Here is a 22,630-nt window from a genome sequence, read left to right as displayed (position 1 = left end):
ATGCCTTTAAAAGTTAGCTGCAGATTTTCAAGCATAAGAGTGAAAAAGTATAAACGATTCACAGTTGGATGTAAGATGGAAAACAAAAGATTATTCTAAATGAATTTTCATTGGTCAGATGTGGGAAGGGGACCCTTAGCAGTCTCATTTCCCACATTCATTCTTTTCCCTTCTCTCTGGTGGCTGCTTTCTGCTCTGCTCAGCTGGGAGGATCTTATTGCCACTGACCTTGAGATAAGAACACTAAAGACACTTTGAGCTAACAGCACTCCCTAACTTCTTTCTCTTTCCTTCTAATTAAACATAGAAGGGGAGGGTGGGGTGTGTGTGAAGGTTAGGGGAGAGCTGGAGCAGTTGTTCCCCTGCTCTTTTGGGATCCCATTAGGGGCTCAGGGGGGTTTCTGTGCTATTTTCTGATTGTAAATCCCTGTATAATACTGTAAATCCTGTGTATTTGTACATATTCATTGCATTCCATTGTAGAGTGCAGTTGTTGCTTGTAAATACAGCTTCCATTTGCTTTCCCAACTTAGTGAGCTGAGTTTTTGTTAATGTGGTGGTAAATTCCAAAACCATTGCACTGTTGAAAGGAGTGGTCTTGTTTCTTTCCCATCTTGTCTTCCTTATTGATCTGCATTAAAATACAACTAGGTGACTAAAAGCTAATCATAGAGTCTAAGCCAGGGGGTGGTGGTGAAGGGTTCATACTGTGCGTGGAGTCCCACAGGGGCCTGTCTTTCTCAGTGACTGGAGCATGCAATATGCACTCTCATCACATTCACAAGTGACACCACACTGCTAGGGGATGACCACGTGATATGCTTCAGGGAAGGGCTGGCAGTCAGGGATTCCTTGAAAGCAAAAGGAATGGTTGGTTTGGGACCTGAAGGAACAAATGCCAGATCTTGTACCTGGGAAGGCAGAATCACTGGCAGGGATACAAACTGAGATTACAGAGGAGCTTGGGAAGGCAGCTCTACAAGAAAGGCCCTGGGGGTGCTGACAGAGAGCAACTCCACTTCAGCAGGATTGACCAATATCATCCTACACCATATCACTAGGCACATTTTTCTTTTACATAATTAAATGTTTCTTGTAAACCAGGAAATGTACTACAAAACAGCATTATCTTAAACTTCACCCAAGGCGTGAAGGGGATTGTGTAATTTTCAAAAGCTAATTGTTTTCATCTTTGTAGTAATATATAAGACTTCAAAAATTATTTTAAGATGATCAATTCTAAATTGAATTTAGTTTTCTCTCTCATCTCAGAACAATGGGTACTGTGTGTCATCACCATATTACTCCATGAAAATACTTGCTTGCTCTGAGGCATTACTTTATTTCCCTTCCTGAATGCTGAAAATGTGCTTAGCTTAGTGCTACTTCATGAGTTCCTGAAGGTGCCTTCCATTTCACTCCTTTGGACAGGAAAAGTCTCTCCTTGGATGGCAAATTGAATTGAAATGTGCTGCAAATCTGAGTAGAATGAAGTAAAGAGAGCTCTAAAAGTATTCAGGCTCATCACCACTTTTATTCTAATAAGGCCTCATCTGTGCAAAAACCTGGTTTGAAAGCAACTATGTAAAGGTTTGTTCAGATGTTGAATTCTTTGTATTGCCATCAGGTACATTTATTTTTTTCACTTTGTTGTGCTGTGCAGTGTTTACTTTCCTGGTGCAAGTTTGTGTTACTGCCAGGGCAAGCTGCTACTTGCTTTAGTAAATGTAAATCCTACTGCTAACATTTTTTTGGTATTACAACACTGAAAAATAAAAGTGTGGTAAATTATATTGTATTAAGATGGAATTGTTCTAGATCTGCCTGTGTTTTGTTCGACTTGCTACTGAGCCTGTCTCCTAATAAGTAAAAATTTCAAGTTTTATTTCTGAAAATCCCAACAGAAGTTGCCTTGATTGATACTGAGGTTTGGAGTGTTTGAAGAGATGTGTGTAAGAGAGTTTTAATTTCAGCTTTGGGGGCTTGGATCAGCACTTACTTAGCATGTGTAAGATTAGTACAGTGAATTTTGGAGTTTTTGAAATTACTTTTTCATTTAAATTTGTACTCTGAGGGAACTATTAAGATACTTGAGCATAGCTGTATAAAGCAATTTTAAACTCTGGAATATCATCTATGACTCCCTGCAGCCACTTCAAAATGACACACCCCCTTCTGTTGCCTGCCATATGTGCAGTTCTATGTTTTTGGCATGTCAATCTGAAAGTGTCCCAGACACCTGAGATATGTTCAGATGTCTAAATAGCTTTCTACCTGACTACTTACTGTCAGCTGTTTTCAGATGGTTATAACACAAGATTACCTTGCTTTGATATTTTTCAGGAAGGAGAGAGGAAATTAATAGCCAGCTGAGAACTTTGGACCTGTAGAATACTGCAAGCAGTACATTTATTTAAAAAAAGCAAAGAAAGAAACCCCAAACCACTAAAGCAACCACTGGCATGTCTTGGTACTTTCAGAAGAAATGTTGGTCCTTGATCTTTGAAATGCAAACACAGCTTGTAATGGCTACTTACTGTGATAAATGGTTGTAGCTAATTGCTTGAAACAAAAACCTTTTAATATTAATTTTTATTTTAATTACTTGCTTAATGAAGAAATGCTTTGTGTTTGCTTATTTTTTTAATCTTTATTTATTATTTGAATTCTAGATGCCAGAATGATTCTGAACTGAGTTGTGTTTTGACCAGAACCTGTACAATGTATTAGGTGAGGCTGTGGGCTGTCAGGTGTGAGACTGGGAGGACTCTTGTTTTCATTATTTGTTTTTTAATCTCTCCACAAACCATACTAAACAAGGAAGGTGACTGAGAGAGAGTCTACAACAAGATAGACTGTAAGTGGTTTGAAGAAGTTGGTTACATCAGAGTGCCTGTTTATTGCTTTTGTGGAAACAACTATTAGAAGTGGAATGAACTACACACAAGCACAATTAAATACAGAATTCAGTGCTGCATTCAGAGAGAACTGATTGCCATGAGAATGCAGACAGGCTTCAATTTGAGGTAGTGTCTATAGGTTGGTTGTGAAAATGGTTATTGTTAAATATTGTTAAATACTACCTAGTTCTGAGGTTTCCTTTTTAAATTTCTGAAACATATTATATAAAGTACACTTGGTTTTGCAGATGATGGATAGTTTAGCAGACAGAAAACTGCCAAATCTTGGAGAAATTATAAAAGTGCTTGTATTTTTGCATACAGTATTCATGGAGACTTCTTGTCCTTTCCGGGGAGCTAGAGCAGATTTGCAGGTTTGAGTTCCACATGTCCTAGGCATCCACTTGAAAGACAGATATTGTTCATGAAGATCTCAGGGTAGCCATTTAGGAAAGCTTTTCATCATAGGACATGTCAGCAACCACTATGAACATTGCTATGAACTCTGTAGTGAAGCTTTCTAGTATCTGCTTTTGTTTCTTCCTTTATGGTTCTAGTTTACTCTTTAAATCTTTAAGAAGAACTATTCCCTGAGTTTTATAAACAAGACAATACTACAGAATTTCATATTAGACTGACTATGACAACTGAAAATATCCTTCAAAAAAAGGTATATAAGTTTAACATAATGGAAGGCAGTAGGCTTTCTCAGTTTTCTTAGGCTGCAGTTTGGCAGGCTTAGACTGTAATTATGTTCAGTAAGTTGGTGTTCACAGAAAGTGTGCTTTTCCCCAAGACCTCCGTAAAAATTTTAGTAACAGCAATACCAACAACAGAAAACATGAACTAGAAGTGGTCAGCAAGCAAGAAGCACCCTCAGAGGAGGGGAAAAAAAAGAAAGAAAAGAATGCTAGAGGTTGGAAGGGACCTCCAGAGATCATTGAGTGCAACCCCACCTGCCAAAAGCAGGATCACCTAAGGTATTCTGCACAAGAATGTGTCTAGGTAGGTTTTCAAAGTTTCCAGAGAACGAGACTCCGCAGCCCCCTGGACTGCTTGTTCCAGTGCTCCATCATCTTCACTGTGAAGAAGTTTCTCCTCCTGTTGGGGTGAAACCTTTGATGTTCAAGTTTGTATCCACTGCTCCTTGTCTTACTCCTGTGCAGCACCAAAAAGAGATTGGCCCCATCCACTTGACATCCACCCCTCAGATATTTATAAACATTGATGAGATCCCCTCTCAGACTTCTCAAAACTAAACAGCCTCAGGTTTCTCAGTCTGTAGACCTGTTGGACACACTTTTCTTAATGCACCCCAGGATACCATTGGCCACAAGGGCACATTGCTGTCCTATGGAGAACTTGCTGTTGAGCTGTGGAAAGGACCCCATAACCCGCACAGAGTTACTGTGACGTGTATTGCGACTTGCTGGACGTGCGGGGAGTCCTTTTGCCTTTCTCGCATGAAATTCACCTGCACAAGCTGGTTTCTAAGTTACAAAGGTAACTGAGGATAGGCATAGCTAATGCAAACTCTTTTCAGGAAGTCATTAACATAGGTGTTCTCTCCTTCTCATTTTCAGGAACTCATTAAAATAGGTTTCCTCCCCTTCTCTGAATGTAATCACACCTGGCCAGCAACTCACAAAGCAGAACCCCTCCTTCAAAAAATAGAGGTCCTCCCATTCCATCTGTCATATCAGTGGTTCTGTCTACCTAACAGTTGCTGTTGGTCCTTAAAAGTTCTGCCTGCCTGGCTTTGTGACGCCCTGAGGATGAGGGAGAACCTAATCGCTTAAGGACAGGATCTTTGTACGCTTAACAGCCAACATTTACTTCTCCCTTAAAATATACATTTACTTTCTCCCTTAAAACCAGACAATTACTTTTCCCTTCATCACTGTCCACTAGGAATCCCAAGGTCTTTCTCTGTGGAGCTGCTCTCCAGCAGGGTAACCCCTAACCTCTACTGGTGCCTGTTGTTACTCCTCCCTAGATGCAGGACCCTGTGGGTTTTCCTGCATGCAACGAGCAATATGCTGATGTTGGACCTGCCGGTCTCAACATGGAGAGCAGAAGTAAAACTGATAGATGAGTGTGAGGAGGTGGCCACTGCCGCAAGGTGGGTGAAGTGGCCCAGACCTGTGGAGCCAGTGTCTATTGAACTGTACGTGAACGTTACAGTTCCGCTTTCTCAAAGCCTGCCTCATTAAGCCTGCTGATTTCTCTTTATTTTAACAGGTGCCCTTCTGCCCAGTTGCCTTCCCATGCATTTCAAAGATGCAACACTGTTATTTTTCACTCCCATCCTTTTCTCACCTGGTTTGGAGGTACAACATTTCTTACCACCTCCAGGGCCCCACAGATCTGAAGGCCATCTAAATATTCCATTTTTATTCCCTTTTTGCATTCCCATATTGTGGTGGTTTAGGCCTTAACTGGGAGTTAAGAGCTCAGATGGGGGCAAGGCTGAGAATCTCTGCCCCGCTCCCCCCTCCTCCTTCCCAGCAGAGGGGGAAAAATAGGAAAGGAGCAAATCCACCAAACAATAATTTGGAGTCAGCTTGGAAGTAGAGAGGTAAAGAGTTTTCTTTGAACAATATCTATATATCTATATATAACAATAACAGGTAAGGTTCACAAGGGCAAGGAACAAGGATGGATGGGAGGGGGACAAAGAAGAAGAACACAAAACCAGTCTCTCTCTGAAGAGGCGCAGAGGCAGCAGGGAGAAGGATCAGGCCCGACCACGTGGCAGAGGAACAGGAGGGCAGCCGCAGTAGCTCTCATCCAGGAGAGGCAGGAGCCAAAAGGGGCTAATGACTCCAATGCCTTTCCTTTTATACCCTAGCTGGGCAGGAAGGGGGGAGTGCAACAGACTCAGTTTCCCAGGGGCAAAACACCCTGCAGGGAGGGCTGAGCACTCTCAAGCCCCCCACCCTGTTTTTCAGAATGGGTGTTAACCCACCACACATATCTCCTCCTTTTTTGTTTTTTAATTTTGAGTCCATGGCAATCATGGTCTTCAGTCCCAATTCAGATGTCTTCTGGTTTCTTTTATACATGACCAGTCTCACAGTACATGATCAGTCTTAGTTTGGTTGACTTCTAGCTTTGTAGGCCTGGCCTGCAGTCACTGCAGTTAGCCTTCATGTGACTGTCTTCATTGAAGGCAGGGGACTTCACGTGCATGGACTTGTGCCAACCACAGGCTGCTTGACCTGTTGTCCCCTCCTAAATGGCTCTTTACGACAGAGAAATCCATCCCTCATGTCAAGGTCTGGTATGGCATGTGTCTTCACCACTCAACACTTGTTGTATTGTAGCCAACAGTGGAGCTAGAGGTGGCTCTTGGTGGCAAACACAGAGACCAGTCCAGTCTTGCCCTTGACCATGGTAGGAGGTGCATTTTTGGCCCCAGCCCTTTCACCTGGTTGTTAACACAGAGCCTCATCTGCCTGATCTGGTGGCAAATAGCTTTCAGGGCAAGGCAGAGGCAGATCTATGTGAGCAGAATAATGATATCAGGGTGTAGCAGGGTTTTCTGGTGACTGGAGTTCCTAGGGGTGTTTCACCTATGCGTCCAGTTAGTGTTGTCAGCTGAGATGTCTGAAGTACCAGGTTGAGGATCTGGTCTCCAGGTCAAGATATGGCTTGACCTTTCTTGCTGGAGGACCTGTGGGTGACAAATCACAAGCATATCCCTTCCCTACACTGACAAATCTTCTGGCCTTTCCTAGGCTGAATCTCCCTGTGTGATATCTCTGGAGAATTCCCCCTTTGTTTTTAAAAGGCAGGGGTGTAAGTGCAGTATAAGCATATGTGACTATTGTCTGTGCTGTGATGTTACAGGGAATGCCTGCTCTGTAAAATGATTGTATGTTATGTGCTGTGCAGACAGATCTGTTACCCGGTTTTAATTCCTTCTTGCACTGTCATGATTGCAAAGGACTCCATAGGTATGATCTTACGTCCTAGTAGCTGCAGTGGCACCTACCAGACTATCTTTTGATATATCTACTATAGAGAGCTAATACCTAATCTAGAATGTTTCTAATGAAATCTCAGTGCTTGTGTGAAAACTGTAACTTGTCAATTGAGCTTTTGCCAATGCAGTGTAATAACAACTTTCAATTGAGCTTTTGCCAATGCAGTGTAATAACAACTTTTGTATACTTCTAAATCTCAACATAATCCTTGTCTTAAAGACCCATTATTAATATAAAGAAAAGACCAAAACGTACTGTAGCATCTTCTAAACTCTTGACCTTACTTATGCTAACACTAGAAATCTATGAGAAACTAAAAGATTGTGTTAGTTAAACCATCAAATTAATGTCTGAAGAAAAGCAAAAAATATTACATAGAGCTCTTTTGAAATGCTGGCACCCAGAAGAAGTCCTAAATCATTCAAACTAGAACTATTAACCTATGAACTGACAAACAACTTACTCTATTTAAAATTACTCCAGACTTACTCTAATTATAATATTCCAATCACAAAACTTTTCATTCATTTACAACTATCATTACTGTTTTATTATTATCAGTTGCTGAAATCCTTATTTATATTAATCATACTTCAATCATTATTACTATTGTCTGTTCTTATCATCTATTCTTATTACTTACAATCACTTGTCCTATATTACACCATTCTATCCTGTAGTGTTCTAGTACTTACGTACTATTACTTATCCTATATTATTCTATTACTCATTATTACTTATCCTATAGTATTCTATTACCTACTATAACTTCTCATTATTATAAATACATCATACTTAGTGTAATTTATTGTAATTACATGCTGCTTAACATTTTATTATAATTACTAAGCCTATTCTATTATAATTACCTATTTCTTAAAATACTTTATTATAATTACTTACCGTAATTACTCATTATGTATTATTCCTACTGTTAAAACTCAATTATTACAGGCATTAAAAACACAAATTTTCCCGATCCATTACCATCAAGAATCAACTCTGAAGTATCATGAGAGAATTTGGCATAAACTTAAACTAAGCATGAAGTATGTTGTAAACTGTCCCTTTAAGAATCCAGCAAGGTGCAGTGAAAACACAAGCAGGGGCGAGGCTGGGCCAGGCCTGCCTGCAAAAGTGAACTGCGAAGGAAGCAAGGGAGGAGGGACGGGGAAAGAAGGAGGGGGGTGAGAGAAGAACCCGCCAGAACAGAAATGGCTGCAAAGGAAAGCAGGTCCTAAGAAAGTGAACAATGGAAAAAAATTATCTGGCTGCAGGTAGCTGATTTGCAAAACTGCTATCGTGAGGTATGCGTTAAAGCTTTCCTTGAAAACGCTTTTCAGTCTTTAACAGTGAATATCGTAACGCGTCCCATGGCAGGAGCTATTGCCATCTTACAGCTGCAACTTTGCCTACCACCCAGTCATAAAACCATAAAGCTGTCTGTTACATAAAGCACAAGCTCAGGCTCTGCAGTTGTGTTAATTACTGTTCTTTTTTGTCCTGAGAAAGTATCCTGAACCCATCTTGTGTTTGTCAGAAAAAAGAACCTCTCTAAGAAAACTGCTGCACATGCTGACTAACTTTCCCTGGAAAGTTAGGGAAGCTGCAGTCTAATTTATACTCACCAGCTGGCCACTGATGTTTCACTTAGTCATGCGCAGGCTCCCCGCTGATCCTGAAGCCTCCTCAGGGCTTTGTCTGTGCGCTTTCCCTTTCAAGAAGGTCTCAACACGGAGAGGAGAAATGCAACCAACAGCTAGTTGCGAGGAGGTGACCACTGCTGTGGGCCCAGACCTGTGGAGCCAGTGTCTGTTTATTGAGACGTTCGTGAATGTTATAGTGACACTTTCTGACAGCCTGCCTTGTTAAGCCCACTGATTTAGCTTTAAACAGGTGCCTCCTCATTGGTTACCTTCCCATGCATTTCAAAGATGCAACACTTGTGATTTTTTACTCCCATCGTTTTCTCACCTGATTTGGAGGTGCAACATCTCTTACCACCTCCAGGGCCTCACAGACATGACATTCCATTCTTACTCCCTGCACATGTCCTTATTGAACTTCATGAGGTTTGCCTGCACCCAGCTCTCCAGGCTGTCCAGATCTTGTTGGGTGGCTGAACAGCCTAATGGGGTGTTGGCCATCCCCCGCCAGTTTTGTATCATTGGTGAACTTGCTGAGGGGCACTCAATCCACTCATCCAGATTGTGGATAAACATACTGAACAAAACTGGACCCAGTATTGATCCCTGGGGAACACCAATAACCACAGGCTCTGCCCTCAAGAGACAAGAATGAGTAATGTCAGGATAGTTCTTAACAGCTGTGTGAAAGACATCAATGCATATTACGGTAGGAGAGCAGCACAATTATTTGAAGAGGTATAGAATTCAAAATAATATTCTCTGCAGTTATAGAAACTATAGTCTTCTTAAACTCCTCTTTGAAATTCTGAGGGAGGTTGCTCAGGGTGGGGGGGATGTCAAGTGACATGGCTACAGTGGTGTTATGCAACAAAGTTAATTTTGACCAATGCTCTGCTTCTCTGCAGAAGAAGTTGAAGAAGAGTCTGAAATTACAGTTGAGGTTGATTTGACTGATAAACAGAAACATCAGTTGAAGCACAGAGAGCTCTTCCTTTCTCGACAGTATGAGTCCCTTCCTGCAACGCATATCAGGTAAGAAAAAGTAGATCTCCTGTATCTCTGTATCTGTCGCGCTGGATTGCCTGCCAGTAGGAGCCACCTTTATCTCCCAAAAAGATGTGGTTCATCATAGGTGAGTTGTGCCAGGTTGTCTCATGAACTGCTTTAGAACTGCTTTTGCTGTTTCCTTCTGTTGCTTCATCTTTGACTCTTGGAAGGGACAAGAGTCTCGGAGCTCTGACTGGACAGAGCATCAGTTCTGTTCCTGCTTTGGAAGAGTTGTTTTTTTTAATCGTCATTCTGCTGGCCAGAGGAGCTTTGACCATTTAGTCTGCCCAGGGAAACCACAGATGGGTTTGGAAAGGACACAGTGGCTCAGTGGTCAGATCTGCAATTTAGAGCTGCACACATTTAAAATTAACATTACCCCAACTTATTTCAGTAAATGTGAAAAAGTAATGATTGGGTTTGGCTAAATGTTGCAAAAGCATTTCAGATATTATTTTCAGTTGCCCTAATGGAGAAAGAGGTTTGCTAAAGTTCAAAAGGAGTGTGTTGATTTCTTTATGTAAGGTGATGTAAGTGCTCGTGTCATCTCATTTTTATCAGTCAAGCAAATTGTTTTGGGGAGGAGGGAGGAACTGATGTACATAGAAATGGACAAGAAAGAGCACAGTAACAGGGAGAGGAAATAGGAAGTGTAAAGCAAGAGTTCTTAAATTGCATTCTGAAGGAATTCCTGTTTTCTCATTAGTTCCAGCTGCTCTCGGCCATTTCAGACCATAAATTACTAGAAGCTACCAAAAATTGGAGAAACACTTTGTATGTGCATATGTATTTCTCTTTCACTGGCAAATACATGGCTTATCTTTCTGACTGCCAACACTAAAACTGGAAGTTGGCAATTTTTGTATTAATTTCCTGTGCTTGATTCAGTTACTTCTCTGACTTTGAGAAAGTAATTTAACTGTCAGATCTCTGCTTCTCCAACTATAGCATAGAGATAATAATCCTGTGCAGTATGTTTTGCTCACTTTGACATTTAGATACTGAAATAAGGTATTCTCTTTGTAGAGAGAAGATTACACAGAAGAAGTATTGTAAATGTCTTCTTGCCTCACATCTGAGAGAGCAAATACAATAGAGTTTCTCCAGTACATATTTCACAAAGAAGCCTGAAAAACATGAAACTTCGTAGTACATGAAACATTGCACAGCAGGCAAAGGCAGTGATGACTCTCATCTGCTTTTCAGAACAGATGAATGCTGTAGGGCTGTGCTGCTATGTGTTAGCAAGACCTTTACCAGGCACGTTCTAGAACAAGCTTTATGTAGTCTAATGACATTTGAACAGTCTTAACTATTTTAAAAAGAAACAAGAAGGAAAATACACTGCAGTGTATTTGTTAGTTTTTTAGCGTGCTAACATTCACAATCTGTAGTTCTCAGTAGTTTTTACACTTTTAGTTTCTCTTGTAGAAGAGGATAGAAATATTGTGAAGGTGGTACTCCTCAAACTTTATCCTGTCACTACTCCTGAATATCCTTGCTGGAGATTTTACAGCCTCTCAGGGTGTCCTTTGTACCACTCATCTTCGTATATAAAGCTAGCAGTACTCTTGCAATACATCTGTGTAGCTCCATTCTGTGGGCCTTTGCTCTTACCACCTGCAAATCTAGTACAGTGGAATGTAGTGGAGAATGGTGATCAGTTTTCTCAAGAGTAAGAATACAAAAGCTCAGTCACTTTGGAAGTGACACACACACAAAACAAGTTAGTACCAGATGTAGAAAAGAATTAGAAGTGAGTAGTGTAATCGCAATTAAACATAGCAACACTGCCCTGTGGGCATGGTGTTCCTAAAGTGGAATATATTCGTTGCCTAGCTCAGTGCAACACCATTCTGGAGTGACAGTATGTGGTACAGTACAAGCTGATGTACTAGTTTGTGTCTCAATGGCAGGACTTGCTTTTCAAATTACAAATGAAGCCATTCCCTCCCAAATCTTCTTGAACCTGTGAGGTTAGCAGCACCCTGCCAATGAATGATCTCCATTTTTCCCAATCCCTGCATGTCACTGTCCTAGAGGGGCAAACAAGCCCAAACATGTCCAAGCCTCAAACCCCCTCTTTTCCCCCTCCCTTTGAGCTGGTATGTCTTTGCAAACATGGGCTTGCCCTAACTTGTCCTTGTTTTGATAAACAAGTACCCACATGCCTCGTTGTTACGAATTTGAATTATGATTTATTAACAAGGCAAAGATGATACTAATAAAAATAATTGTTATTATTTGTTAATGTGAAAAATTGCCAAAAACTCATTAATAGGTTCAGTGTACAGCTGTAGTACATTTACAATGGATATGCAAAGTATAGGGGCAACATTAACAATTTAAACAGTAGTAAGCAAACCCAGGAAATTAACACTGGGAAAGAGAATCTGCTGTGGCATTATGCCATTTGTCCACTAGGGGAAGGCTTGACAGGAACCTCTTACAAAGAGGCTTTATAGAAGTAAACAATTACTCACAATATTATTTCTCCACAATTCTCTCCAGAACTGCAATGTAGTCCAAGTTACACAGAGCAAGGGGAATTCCATCATGTGGAGGAGTGCTTTTGCTGTACATTAGCCAGTATGGCTTTTGGGGTGCTCTCTGGTGCTGGTTGCCAGCAGAGTTGTCTCATTGCCCCAGTGACCAGGCTGGCCTGACAAAATAGCAGGCGGCTCTCACAGCTTCCCAGGGTTCTCAGGCTGTCCCAAGGTTTCAGGCTCTCTACAGCAGACTGTTTCTTTGCTTGTACTTTGCTGCAAGGTCTGGGTTTGAGAAGCAGGCACTTAAGCTGGAAATGACTTACCGCTACAAGGGAACTGTTCCCGGGGCCTTGGCTCACCTGGGACTTGTCCCTTCTGCATGGCAAGACAGGTTTGTCTGCCCCTGTGCTTTTACAACACAAAGAGGCTAACACTGGTTTCAGTGCAGCTTACGTGAAGGGGCTTGTGTCTTTCTGGGTAAACAGAGGCACAGCAAGGATTCTGAGTTCCTGGATCTTAGGCAAGCCATGACACTTGTTTACAATTTGGCTTTGCTTTTTTCATTTCCCCTAGGATCAATTCAGACAGTTGGCAATCAATAGAATGGGATTTTGCCAGGCCATGACCACATAAGGTAAAGACATAAGCCTAGTCTAGGTGAAGCATGGGCAGTGCACATGCCTGTCCACCACAAAGGGAGGACATATCCCTTGTTTACCAGACTTTCTGATGCCTGGGTTCTTAGTCCTTTTCCTGCATTCCCTGGACCCCTACAGGAGGGAGGGGGAGAGAGAGAGAGAGATCACGCCTGGACATGCCGGGACTTGTTCTGGGTTTGTGTTGGGCCTGTTTGGCCCTACCATCACACTCACCTGTGCTTGCCGTATGCTGGGCTTATGAATTTACCTTGTTTGGCCAGATTCCATACCGTAAGGCTAAACATTCTTCTTGACAAATATTAGCTGCAAGCTAAAATGGTGAACGATTCACCCTTGTTTATCAAGAAGCCCTGGGTTTGCCAAAGCCTGTTTGTACACATGAACCCAGAACTTGCGCCATAGCCGTAAGTTGGTGAGAGCTGATTGTATTTACGACAGCCTTAGCATGAACTGCTGTGAAGCTGCAGCGAAAAGCCCTGCTGGCAAGCTGAGCAAAGCCTTGCTGAGCAGAAAGGGAAGAGTCCCGGGAGAGCCGTGCCAGCTGCAGCATGAAGCTGCAGCCCATGAGTGAAAAGCTGCTTCGTGAATCAAGACCTCACTGCAGTCTCTGCACTGAGAAGCAGGCTGCCATCCAAGTGCTGAGATGCTGCCACAGCCTGTGAGCTGGGAAACTCCAAGAGCCAAGCGCCAGAGCCCGAGACATGTCCACCTGAGAGCAGAGATTGGCCATTGCCAAACCATGGCAAGGCTGATCCGAGAAACCACCAGACACAAGTAGAAAAGCTGTGACTGCTTGCCCGGCCAGCAAGCAGAACTTGCTGCAGCACCCAGTCAAACCACAAGAGAGCCCAGCCAGCAAACACCACCTTGCTGAGTCGAGAAACACTGCTCACCCCCTGAGCTCCCAAAAGCCTTTACCAGCTGCTGACATGCAAGCAGAAGCCACTCGCTCTGCACCCCAGCCAGTGAACCATGCTGGCTGCTGAGCCGTGAAAGGAGCTACTGCCAAGCCACAGCAAAGCACCGCTCCATGAGCCTGTTGCAGGAGTGCCAAGTGAATCTGTGCCAGCTGTAGACCTAGTGCTGAGAAAAGCAGCAGCCCGGAGAAGTCACTGCAGCTTGCTCTGAGCCAGCTACAGCCTGTGAGCCAGGGAAGAGCCACTTTGTCCCGTCTCTACAGAGCCCTCGGTGGTAAAGTTTCCTCCAAAAGCACTCTCTCCAGTGGCAAGATTGCACCAGAAAGCAAGCTGCAAAACTTTGGAAAGTTTACTCTGGTAAGGCAAGGCACCACGTGGCACAGTGCTTTAACTGGTGCTGTGTATTTTGGATGACAAATTGCAGTCCTGGAGGTTTGTCCTGAAACGAGGGACAGGTAGCTTTACTAGTTACACCAGGGCTGTGAATAATTGTCTTTTGCCTATGAAGTCTCCTTGTAAAGGTTTGTGCCAACTGCCTCTGTAGTGGCCATAGAGTCTCCTAGCAGGCAAGCCAGCTTTTGCCATGCATCTGTTTCCTGATTTAAATGACTGCTTGCAAATGTGAATGTAAACCCTAAATAAGTTTTCAGTAAGGTTTTGTATTAACAAATAATTTCTACATTTTCATTGATATCTTTTCCAGATAAATATTAATAATTTCCTAACAGTCACAGATGCAGTTTTTCCAAGGTGCTATAATCTCCAGATCTCCTTGTAGCAGAGTGTGTTGCCAGCCAGCCTTGCTGAACACTCCATTCATTCACACAGTGGATGCACCCAGAATTCATGCAGATGGCTCCTGTAAGCAATGCCAGTCTTGGAGAGGGGCTGAGTTGAGCCAAAGTGCTGTGTATTTAACTTGGGTTTTCAGAGCTTTGGGCATTACCAAATACATTGCTGTAGAAGTGAGATCATTTGCCAGTGTTTTAAGATTCACTGTAGAACTGGGCACATGGTGAAAGGGTCCTGCATATAAAAATGTGAGTAATCACCCTGTTGGAGAGATGCGCTGGGTTATCCCACTTGGGCTTTAATTGTGGGGGGTTTTTTGGTTCTTGAAGTCTCACACTGAGCTTGCTGTGAAAGATTTCATTAACTTCAAAGATCATTTGTAATTGCTTTTAAATGTGATACTTGATAGGAGTTGTGTATAAGTTATCCATCAGTGTTCATCTCGCCATTTCGTTACCTTTGCTTAATTCTCATTTGCTAATAATGGTTGCATTCTTGGGGTTGTGGCTTTTGGTGTGTGTTTATTACTATTATTATTTTTCTAAGTGTTTGGAAGGCATACTTAAGCATTCTGAGATGTTGTAATAAAATCAAGTGTGAATCTTTCGGTTGGCTCTATGCTGCAATAACATTCCTCCCCCTTAAAACCAAACCTAATTTATGCAGTTGAAAATCAGAATATCTTGGAAAAGGAGAAGAGATTCAGGGTGGTGGCCATCTCCTGAGCAGGAAAGAGGACTAAAAATGTATAATGATATTTGTGTGCTATCTTGTTGGTGATTTAGTTGGTTGATGTGGTTGTGTGGGTTTTTGTTACAGTTAAATAAACTACTACTTTGTCAAAATTCTTTCTTAGTTACAGCATACCCTTCTCGAGTAATTAAAATTTGCTAAATGACTTCTAGTCAGCATTCTTATTAACACAACTTGGCATCCTGCTGGCTTTCTGTGGTGGCAGCGAAAGCCAACGGGATGCTGAGGTGCATTCATGAGGGTACCGCAAGCAGGGATACAGATGTTATGCTCCCACACAGCACTGGTCAGGCTGAACCTTGAGTGCTGTGCGGTTTTGGTCCCTGCTATATGAAAAGGATGTGGATAGACTTCAAAGGGTTCAGAGAAGGGCCACAAGAATGATCAGAGGACTGGAATACCTGTCATGTGGGAGAAGGCAGGGAGAGCTGGGTTTGTTAAGCCTTGAGAGGAGAAGGCTTCGAGGAGAGCTCATAACCATCTGCAGGTATATAAAGGGTGGCTATTGTGTGGAGGGGGACTCCCTTTTTACAGAGTCACATGGTGAAGACCAGGGGTAATGGGGACAAGTTGCTACTGGGGAGATTCAGACTAGATGCCAGAATTTTTTTTTTCCACAATTCAAACTATTAGACATGGGAATAAACTCCCAAGGGAGCTGGTGGATTCCACTACATTAGACAGTTTTAAGGCCCAGCTTAACCGGGTGCTGGGCCATTTTATTTAAACTATACTCTCACCCTGAAGGGTGGGACTTGATGATCCTTGAGTTCCCTCCATTCCAATTTGGTATTCTGTGAATCTAAGAATCTTTCTGATAAGTTGGAGTTTGAATAGTTTTTCAAGAGTCCTTTTCTGGGACCAAAGAAGAATATCGTGAGATTGTCATCTCTTTAGAATAGAATAGTATAGAATAGAATAGGATAGAATAGAATACATAGAATAAACCAGGTTGGAAGAGACCTTCAAGATCATCGCATCCAACCCATCAACCAATCCAACACCACCTAAACAACTAACCCATGGCACCAAGCACCCCATCAAGTCTCCTCCTGAAAACCTCCAGTGATGGCGACTCCACCACCTCCCCAGGCAGCCCATTCCAATGGGCAATCACTCTCTCTGTATAGAACTTCTTCCTAACATCCAACCTAAACCTCCCCTGGTGCAGCCTGAGACTGTGTCCTCTTGTTCTGGTGCTGGCTGCCTGGGAGAAGAGACCAACATCCGTCTGTCTACAACCTCCCCTCAGGTAGTTGTAGAGAGTGATAAGGTCACCCCTGAGTCTCCCTTCTCTCCAGGCTAAGCAACCCCAGCTCCCTCAGCCTCTCCTCACAGGGCTGTGTTCCAAACCCCTCACCAACTTTGTTGCCCTTCTCTGGACTCGTTCCAGCAAGTCAACATCCTTCCTAGTTTAGTTGCTCTTTTACCTGAGTCAGGCCACAGAGTTTTGTACAGTGACTGCTGATGTGATCCTAACTGTGCTTGAATTAAGTTGTATATTTCAGTGAGGGAGCTGTGTTGAAAATGTTGCAAGTGATGGATGAATTACAATCTTTATTATCAGCTGCTAGTTACCTGTGTTTGTACCACTCTGTCTTCTGTGACTGCAAGGATTCTGGTATCATATTATTTTGTTGTTGTTATTTTTCATTCTTTCTGCTTTTGGAAACTCTACTCCCTGAGTGCATTTTGCTTTGTTTGGACACAATTTCAAGAAGTTGAAATTCTATTGAGCTTGATTTATGGACTCGCCATGGCTGTGTATGGTACCTGTGCATTACATGCACATTTGTCATTGTGGAGATTATTCAAATAACTGTAATAAATCTACACCATGCTGCTCAATGGGCATTATTTATTTACTCTTTCATTGTATGAACTGATTATGTCTTTTACTTCTTGGAGGATTATTTTTATTGCTTTGTATAAGTAGTAAGTATAAGTAGTAAGTTCAAGCTTCCTATATTCCTGTAGTTTTAATTAAAAAATCTTTCTGAACTCTGATTCTGAAATATTTTCTTCTTATGCATACACATATGTATTAAAAAACAAAACAAAAAACCCAAACAAGCAACACCAAAAACCCCTCATAAACCCCAACCAATTCTTAGGATGCTTTTCATTGGTTCATTTCTTCTGTCCCCACACCAAAAGAACTTTGCGAGCCTTTGGAAGATTGTGATTGCATAAATTCCTTTTGTTAAAGGCTGATTAATATGATTGAGAAGGTGAATATTTTTATAGAATCTGTGGGTGACATTAAAGAGCTTCCAAATAGTTAGATCAGGAGAAAAGTTATTAAATTTTTATCAGGAAATTGGGAACTTCTGCATGTTTTTGCATGTAAGCACACAATAAACAGGAAAAAGTGTACTTAAAATTCTAAGTATCTACTGTGAGGTTTCCCTCAGTTCTGAAATTGATCCCTGTCATAGTTAATACATTTCTACTGTCAGTGCAGTTTATAAAAACATGCTGTGCTTACAAACAAAAGAGCTACCTGAAGGGTGGTTGTAGCCAGGAGGAAGTTGGTATCTTCTCTCAAGCAACCAGCACCAGAACAAGAGGACACAGTCTCAAGCTGCACCAGGGAAAGTTTAGGCTGGAGGTGAGGAGAAAGTTCTTCACTGAGAGGGCTGTTAGCCATTGGAATGTGCTGCCCAGGGAAGTGGTGGAGTCACCATCCCTGGAGGTGTTCAAGAGGGGATTGGATGTGGCACTTGGTGCCATGGTCTAGTCATGAGGTTTGTGGTGACAGGTTGGACTTGATGATCTTTGAGATCTCTTCCAGCCTTGGTGATACTGTGATACTGTGACACTGTGTAGAATAGGACAGTACAGAATTAACCAGATTGGAAAAGACCTTCAAGATCATCCAGTCCAACCTACCACCCAGCACTATCTAATCAACTAAACCATGGCACCAAGTGCCTCATCCAGGCTCTTCTTAAACACCTCCAGGGATGGTGACTCCACCACCTCCCTGGGCAGCCTATTCCAATGGCCAATCTCTCTTTCTGTGAAGAATTTCTTCCTCACATCCAGGTTGAACCTTCCCTGGCACAGCTTGAGACTGTGTCCTCTTGTTCTGGTTGCCTGGGAGAAGAGACCAACCCCCACATGGCTGCAACCTCCCTTCAGGTAGTTGTAGAGAGCAAGAAGGTCTCCCCTGAGTCTCTTCTTCTCCAGGCTAAGCAACCCCAGCTCCCTCAGCATCTCCTCACAGGGCTGTGCTCCAAACCCCTCCCTAGCTTTGTTGCCCTTCTCTGGACACATTCCAGCAGGTCAACATCTTTCCTAAACTGAGTGGCCCAGAACTGGACACCAGACTCAAGGTGTGGCCTAACCAGTGCTGAGTACAGGGCACAATGACTTCCCTGCTCCTGCTGGCCACACTATTCCTGATGCAGGCCAGGATGCCTGGGCACACTGCAGGCTCATATTCAGCCTACTATCAACCAGTACCCCCAGGTCCCTCTCTGCCTGGCTGCTCTCAGCCACTCTGACCCCAGCCTGTAGCACTGCATGGGGTTGTTGTGGCCACTGTGTAGAACCCTGCACTTAGATGCATTCAATCTCATTCCCTTGGCCTCTGTCCATCTGTCCAGCCTGGCAAGGTCCCTCTGCAGACCTCTCCAACCCTCTAACAGATCAACTCCTGCCCCCAGCTTGGTGTCATCGACAAATTTACTGATGATGGACTCAATGCCCTCATCCAGATCATCAATGAAGATATTGAACAGGATGGGGCCCAGCAGTGATCCCTGGGGGATGCCACTGTTGCCTGGCTGCCACCTGGCTGTGGCACCATTCACCACCACTCTCTGGGCTCAGCCTCCAGCCAGTTCCTAACCCAGCTCAGAGTGCTGCTGCCCAAGCCAGGGGCTGACAGCTTGGCCAGGAGTTTGCTGTGGGGGACGGTGTCAAAGGCCTTGCTGAAGTCCAGGCAGCCTACATCCACAGCCTGCCCCACATCCACCAGGCAGTCACCTGGGCATGGAAGGAGATCAGGCTGGTCAGGCAGGACCTGCCCTTCCTAAATCCATTCTGGCTGGACCTCATGCCTTGGCCATCCTGTAAGTGCTGTGTGATTGCACTCAAGATGACCTGTTCCATAATCTTGCCATGTAGCCATGCATCTTTATGCTGTGCTTTCATGGTCTCATCAGAACTCAATGCTACTTCAAACAAGTAGCGTGTATGCTCATACTTTTTCCTGATTGTGGAATTCAACCCACCACACCTTTAAAACACAGCAAATACTCTGAACCTGAAGAGTGACATGACAGGTCATTTTGTAGAAGAAATGGTGTGACTTTTTAAGGCAGACAGGATTTAGTGGATATTACTTCAGGATTTCTTGTTTTGGCATTCTTGGCAAAGTGGAGTTTGTGGATGTCTGGACTCTGTGTGTGTTTATGCATTCACCCCTTGTGTGTGTGTATGTATATGTATATATACACATGTATGACCAAAATTTTAACTTTTTGAAAAGCTTACTTGGAGCCTTACAAGCCTGATTTATTTCCTAACTGCTGAGCAAACTCAAGTGGAAGAAGAGAGTCTGCAGATCATGGAAGGAGGGGCTGGCCCCTCGAGAGGAGTATAAGACTTGCCAGGGGATGTAGGGAGGCAACTTGGAAAGCTAAGGCCTCCTTGGAATTCAACCTTGCAAGGGAGGTCAAGGACAACAGAAAGGGCTTCTTCAAATACATTGCAGGAAACATTAAATCTAGAGGCAGTGTAGGCCCCTGCTGAATGAGATGGGTGCCTTGGTGACCGAGGATACAAAGAAGGCGGAGTTACTAAATGCCGCCTTCCTCTTCATCTGTGTTGCTGGAAGCTGTCCTCAGGACCCCCAAGAACTATGAGGTGTCAGAGACACCTTTGTCATGTCCCAGGAGTTTTTCTTGGTTGATGAGAACTGTGTTAGGGAACAGCTGAGTAATCTGGACATCCATAAATCCATGGGTCCTGATGGCATGCACCCATGGGTGCTGAGGGAGCTGGCAGACGTCATTGCCAGAACACTCTTCACCATATTTGGTGAGTCGTGGCAGACAGGAGAGGTGCCTGGGGACTGGAGGAAGGCAAACATCATTCCAGTCTTCCGAAAAGGTAAGAAGGAGGACCCAGGTGACTATAGACTGGTCAGCCTCACCTCCATCTCCAGAAAGGTAATGGAGCAACTTCTCCTCAGCACTATCCTTAGAAATGTCAGGGACAAGAGGGTCGTTAGGGCAGTCAACATGGGATGTCATGTTTGATCAACCTGATGGCCTTTTATGAGGACATAACCAGGTGGATGGATGATGGTAGAGCAGTGGATGTGGTTTATCTTGATTTCAGTAAAGCATTTGATGCTGTCTCCCACAGCATCCTTGCAGCTAAACTGAGGAAGCGTGGTCTGGATGATTGTGTAGTGAGGTGGATTGTGAACTGGTTGAAGGAAAGAAGTCAGAGTTGTGGTGAATGGGACAGAGTCTACTTGGGGGGCCTGTAAATAGGGGAGTCCCTCAGGGATCATTACTGGGACCAGCATTATTCAGTATAGTCATCAACAACCTGGATGAGGGCACCGAGTGCACTGTCAGCAAGTTTGCTGATGACACAAAACTGTGTGGAGTGGCTGACACAGCAGAGGGTTGTGCTACCATTCAGCAAGACTTAGGCTGGAGAGCTGGGCAGGGAGAAATGTAAGGAAATTTAAGAAGAGCAAGTGTCGAGTCCTGCACCTGGGAAAGAACAACCTCATGTATCAGTATAGGTTGGGGACTGACCTGTGGAGAGCATTGATGGGGCAAAGGATCTGGGATCCTAGTGGATAGAGGGTTGACCATGAGCCAGCAATGTACTCTTGTGGCTGAGAAGGCCAATGCCATTCTGGGATGGATAAGAAGAAGTGTGGTTAGTAGGTTGAGAGAGGTTCTCCTTCCCCTCTACTCTGCCCTGCTGAGGCTGCATCACAAATGATGTGTCCAGTTCTGGGCCCATCAGTTCAAGATGGACAGGGAACTGCTTGAAAGAGTCCAACTCAGATTAAGGTTGTGGAACATTGTCCTTATGAGGAGAAACTGAGGGAGCTGGGTGTCTAGCTTGGAGAGGAGGTGACTAAGGGATGACCCTTATTAATGTTTATAAATAATGTAAAGGGTCAGTGCCGAGAAGATGCAGTCAGGCTCTGCTCGGTGATGCCCAGAGACAGGACAAGGGGCGATGGGTGGAAGTTGAAGGATAGGCAGTTCCACGTAAACATGAGGAGAAGTTTTTTCACTGTGAGGGTGAGAGAACACTGGAACAGTCTGCCCAGGGAGGTTGTGGAGTGTCCCTCTCTGGAGATAATCAAGAGCTGCCTGGATGTGTTCCTGTGTGATCTGGTATAGGTGACCCTGCTCTGGCAGGGAGGTTGGACTGGGTGATCCTTCAAGGTCCCTTCCAGCCCCTAACGTTCTGTGAGTTTGTAAGCACTTTACATAGGCATTTGCTTACCTAATGATTTGGATTGTTATGAAAGGAATTCTTCCTTTCTGGATTGAGTTTATTTAGAGCAAAGGGACTTTTGAAACATGTCTAGTGTTGTTTTGGGGGTTTTGGTGGTTTGGGTTTGGTTTTGTTTTTAAATATTTTTTTTTTCTTTTCCAAAAAAATTTGGAGAATTCTGACATGGAAATTCAGTGTAGGCTGGAATTTTGTTTTCAGATGTGGTCAATAGCCAGTGCTTGTAACAGTCTATTGGTGAAAAAGTCTGTTGGTGGAAGGTTGTCACTTCATTACCTGGAAATCAGTACGTACTTTCCTATAGTGTCATAATTGCAAATTAGGAGGCTTTGATATGGCGCAAAACTTCAGCTGCTTGAAGTGATGTGCATGGCTTCTGAGCTGGGCAACCTTGTAATGGACTTGATCTTGATCTTTTCCAACCTAAATAATTCTGTGATTCTGTGAAAACTTCCTGACCAGCATGCTGTGGTTCTGTTCAATGATGTGTCGGTGCTGTCATGCTCAAGGTAGCTTTCTCTTTCTCTTTTCTTTTTTTTTTTTTTTTAATGTTTTAGTATGAATTAATATCTAGAGTAAAAATATCAATTACTTGAGTTTCCTACAACAGTTCATAGAAAGTATACATATCGTTATGCTTATTTTAGGTAGTTTTACTGTGCCTACACCAAGAAAACTTTACCTCTCTCTGTGGCACTCAGTACATGGTTCTTTCTACTTAGTGTTTCTTGCAGACCTTTCTGAGCTGCAGAACACAAGATTCAGTCACTAATGTAGACTGGAAAAATACTAATGTAAATCCAGTTTTAAGTGATAGTATATTAAAGCTTGTTTCAAATGTGTGCATATTCATAACCCCATACATTTTACCTTAATAGTTGTCGAAAGTGCTAACATGTTCTGGTGAAGGTGTTGAGTGCTTTAGCCTTTCAGC

The 22,630-nt window shown here is 43.2% G+C and overlaps 1 protein-coding gene across 1 annotated transcript in view; it reads left to right on the top strand.

Annotated features, from left to right (window-relative positions):
• MTA3 (metastasis associated 1 family member 3) overlaps nt 1-22,630 on the top strand; it is a 122,178-nt gene that overhangs the window by 27,395 nt on the left and 72,153 nt on the right. Inside the window, exon 4 of the mRNA XM_054169086.1 lies at nt 9,444-9,570. Coding sequence (XP_054025061.1) covers nt 9,444-9,570 — 127 coding nt within the window. The remainder of the gene's footprint in view (nt 1-9,443; nt 9,571-22,630) is intronic.

This window comes from Dryobates pubescens, chromosome 2 (assembly GCF_014839835.1).
Source record: "Dryobates pubescens isolate bDryPub1 chromosome 2, bDryPub1.pri, whole genome shotgun sequence".
NCBI classification, from domain to species: Eukaryota; Metazoa; Chordata; class Aves; order Piciformes; family Picidae; genus Dryobates; species Dryobates pubescens.
This window is presented reverse-complemented; position numbering and strand designations above follow the sequence as displayed.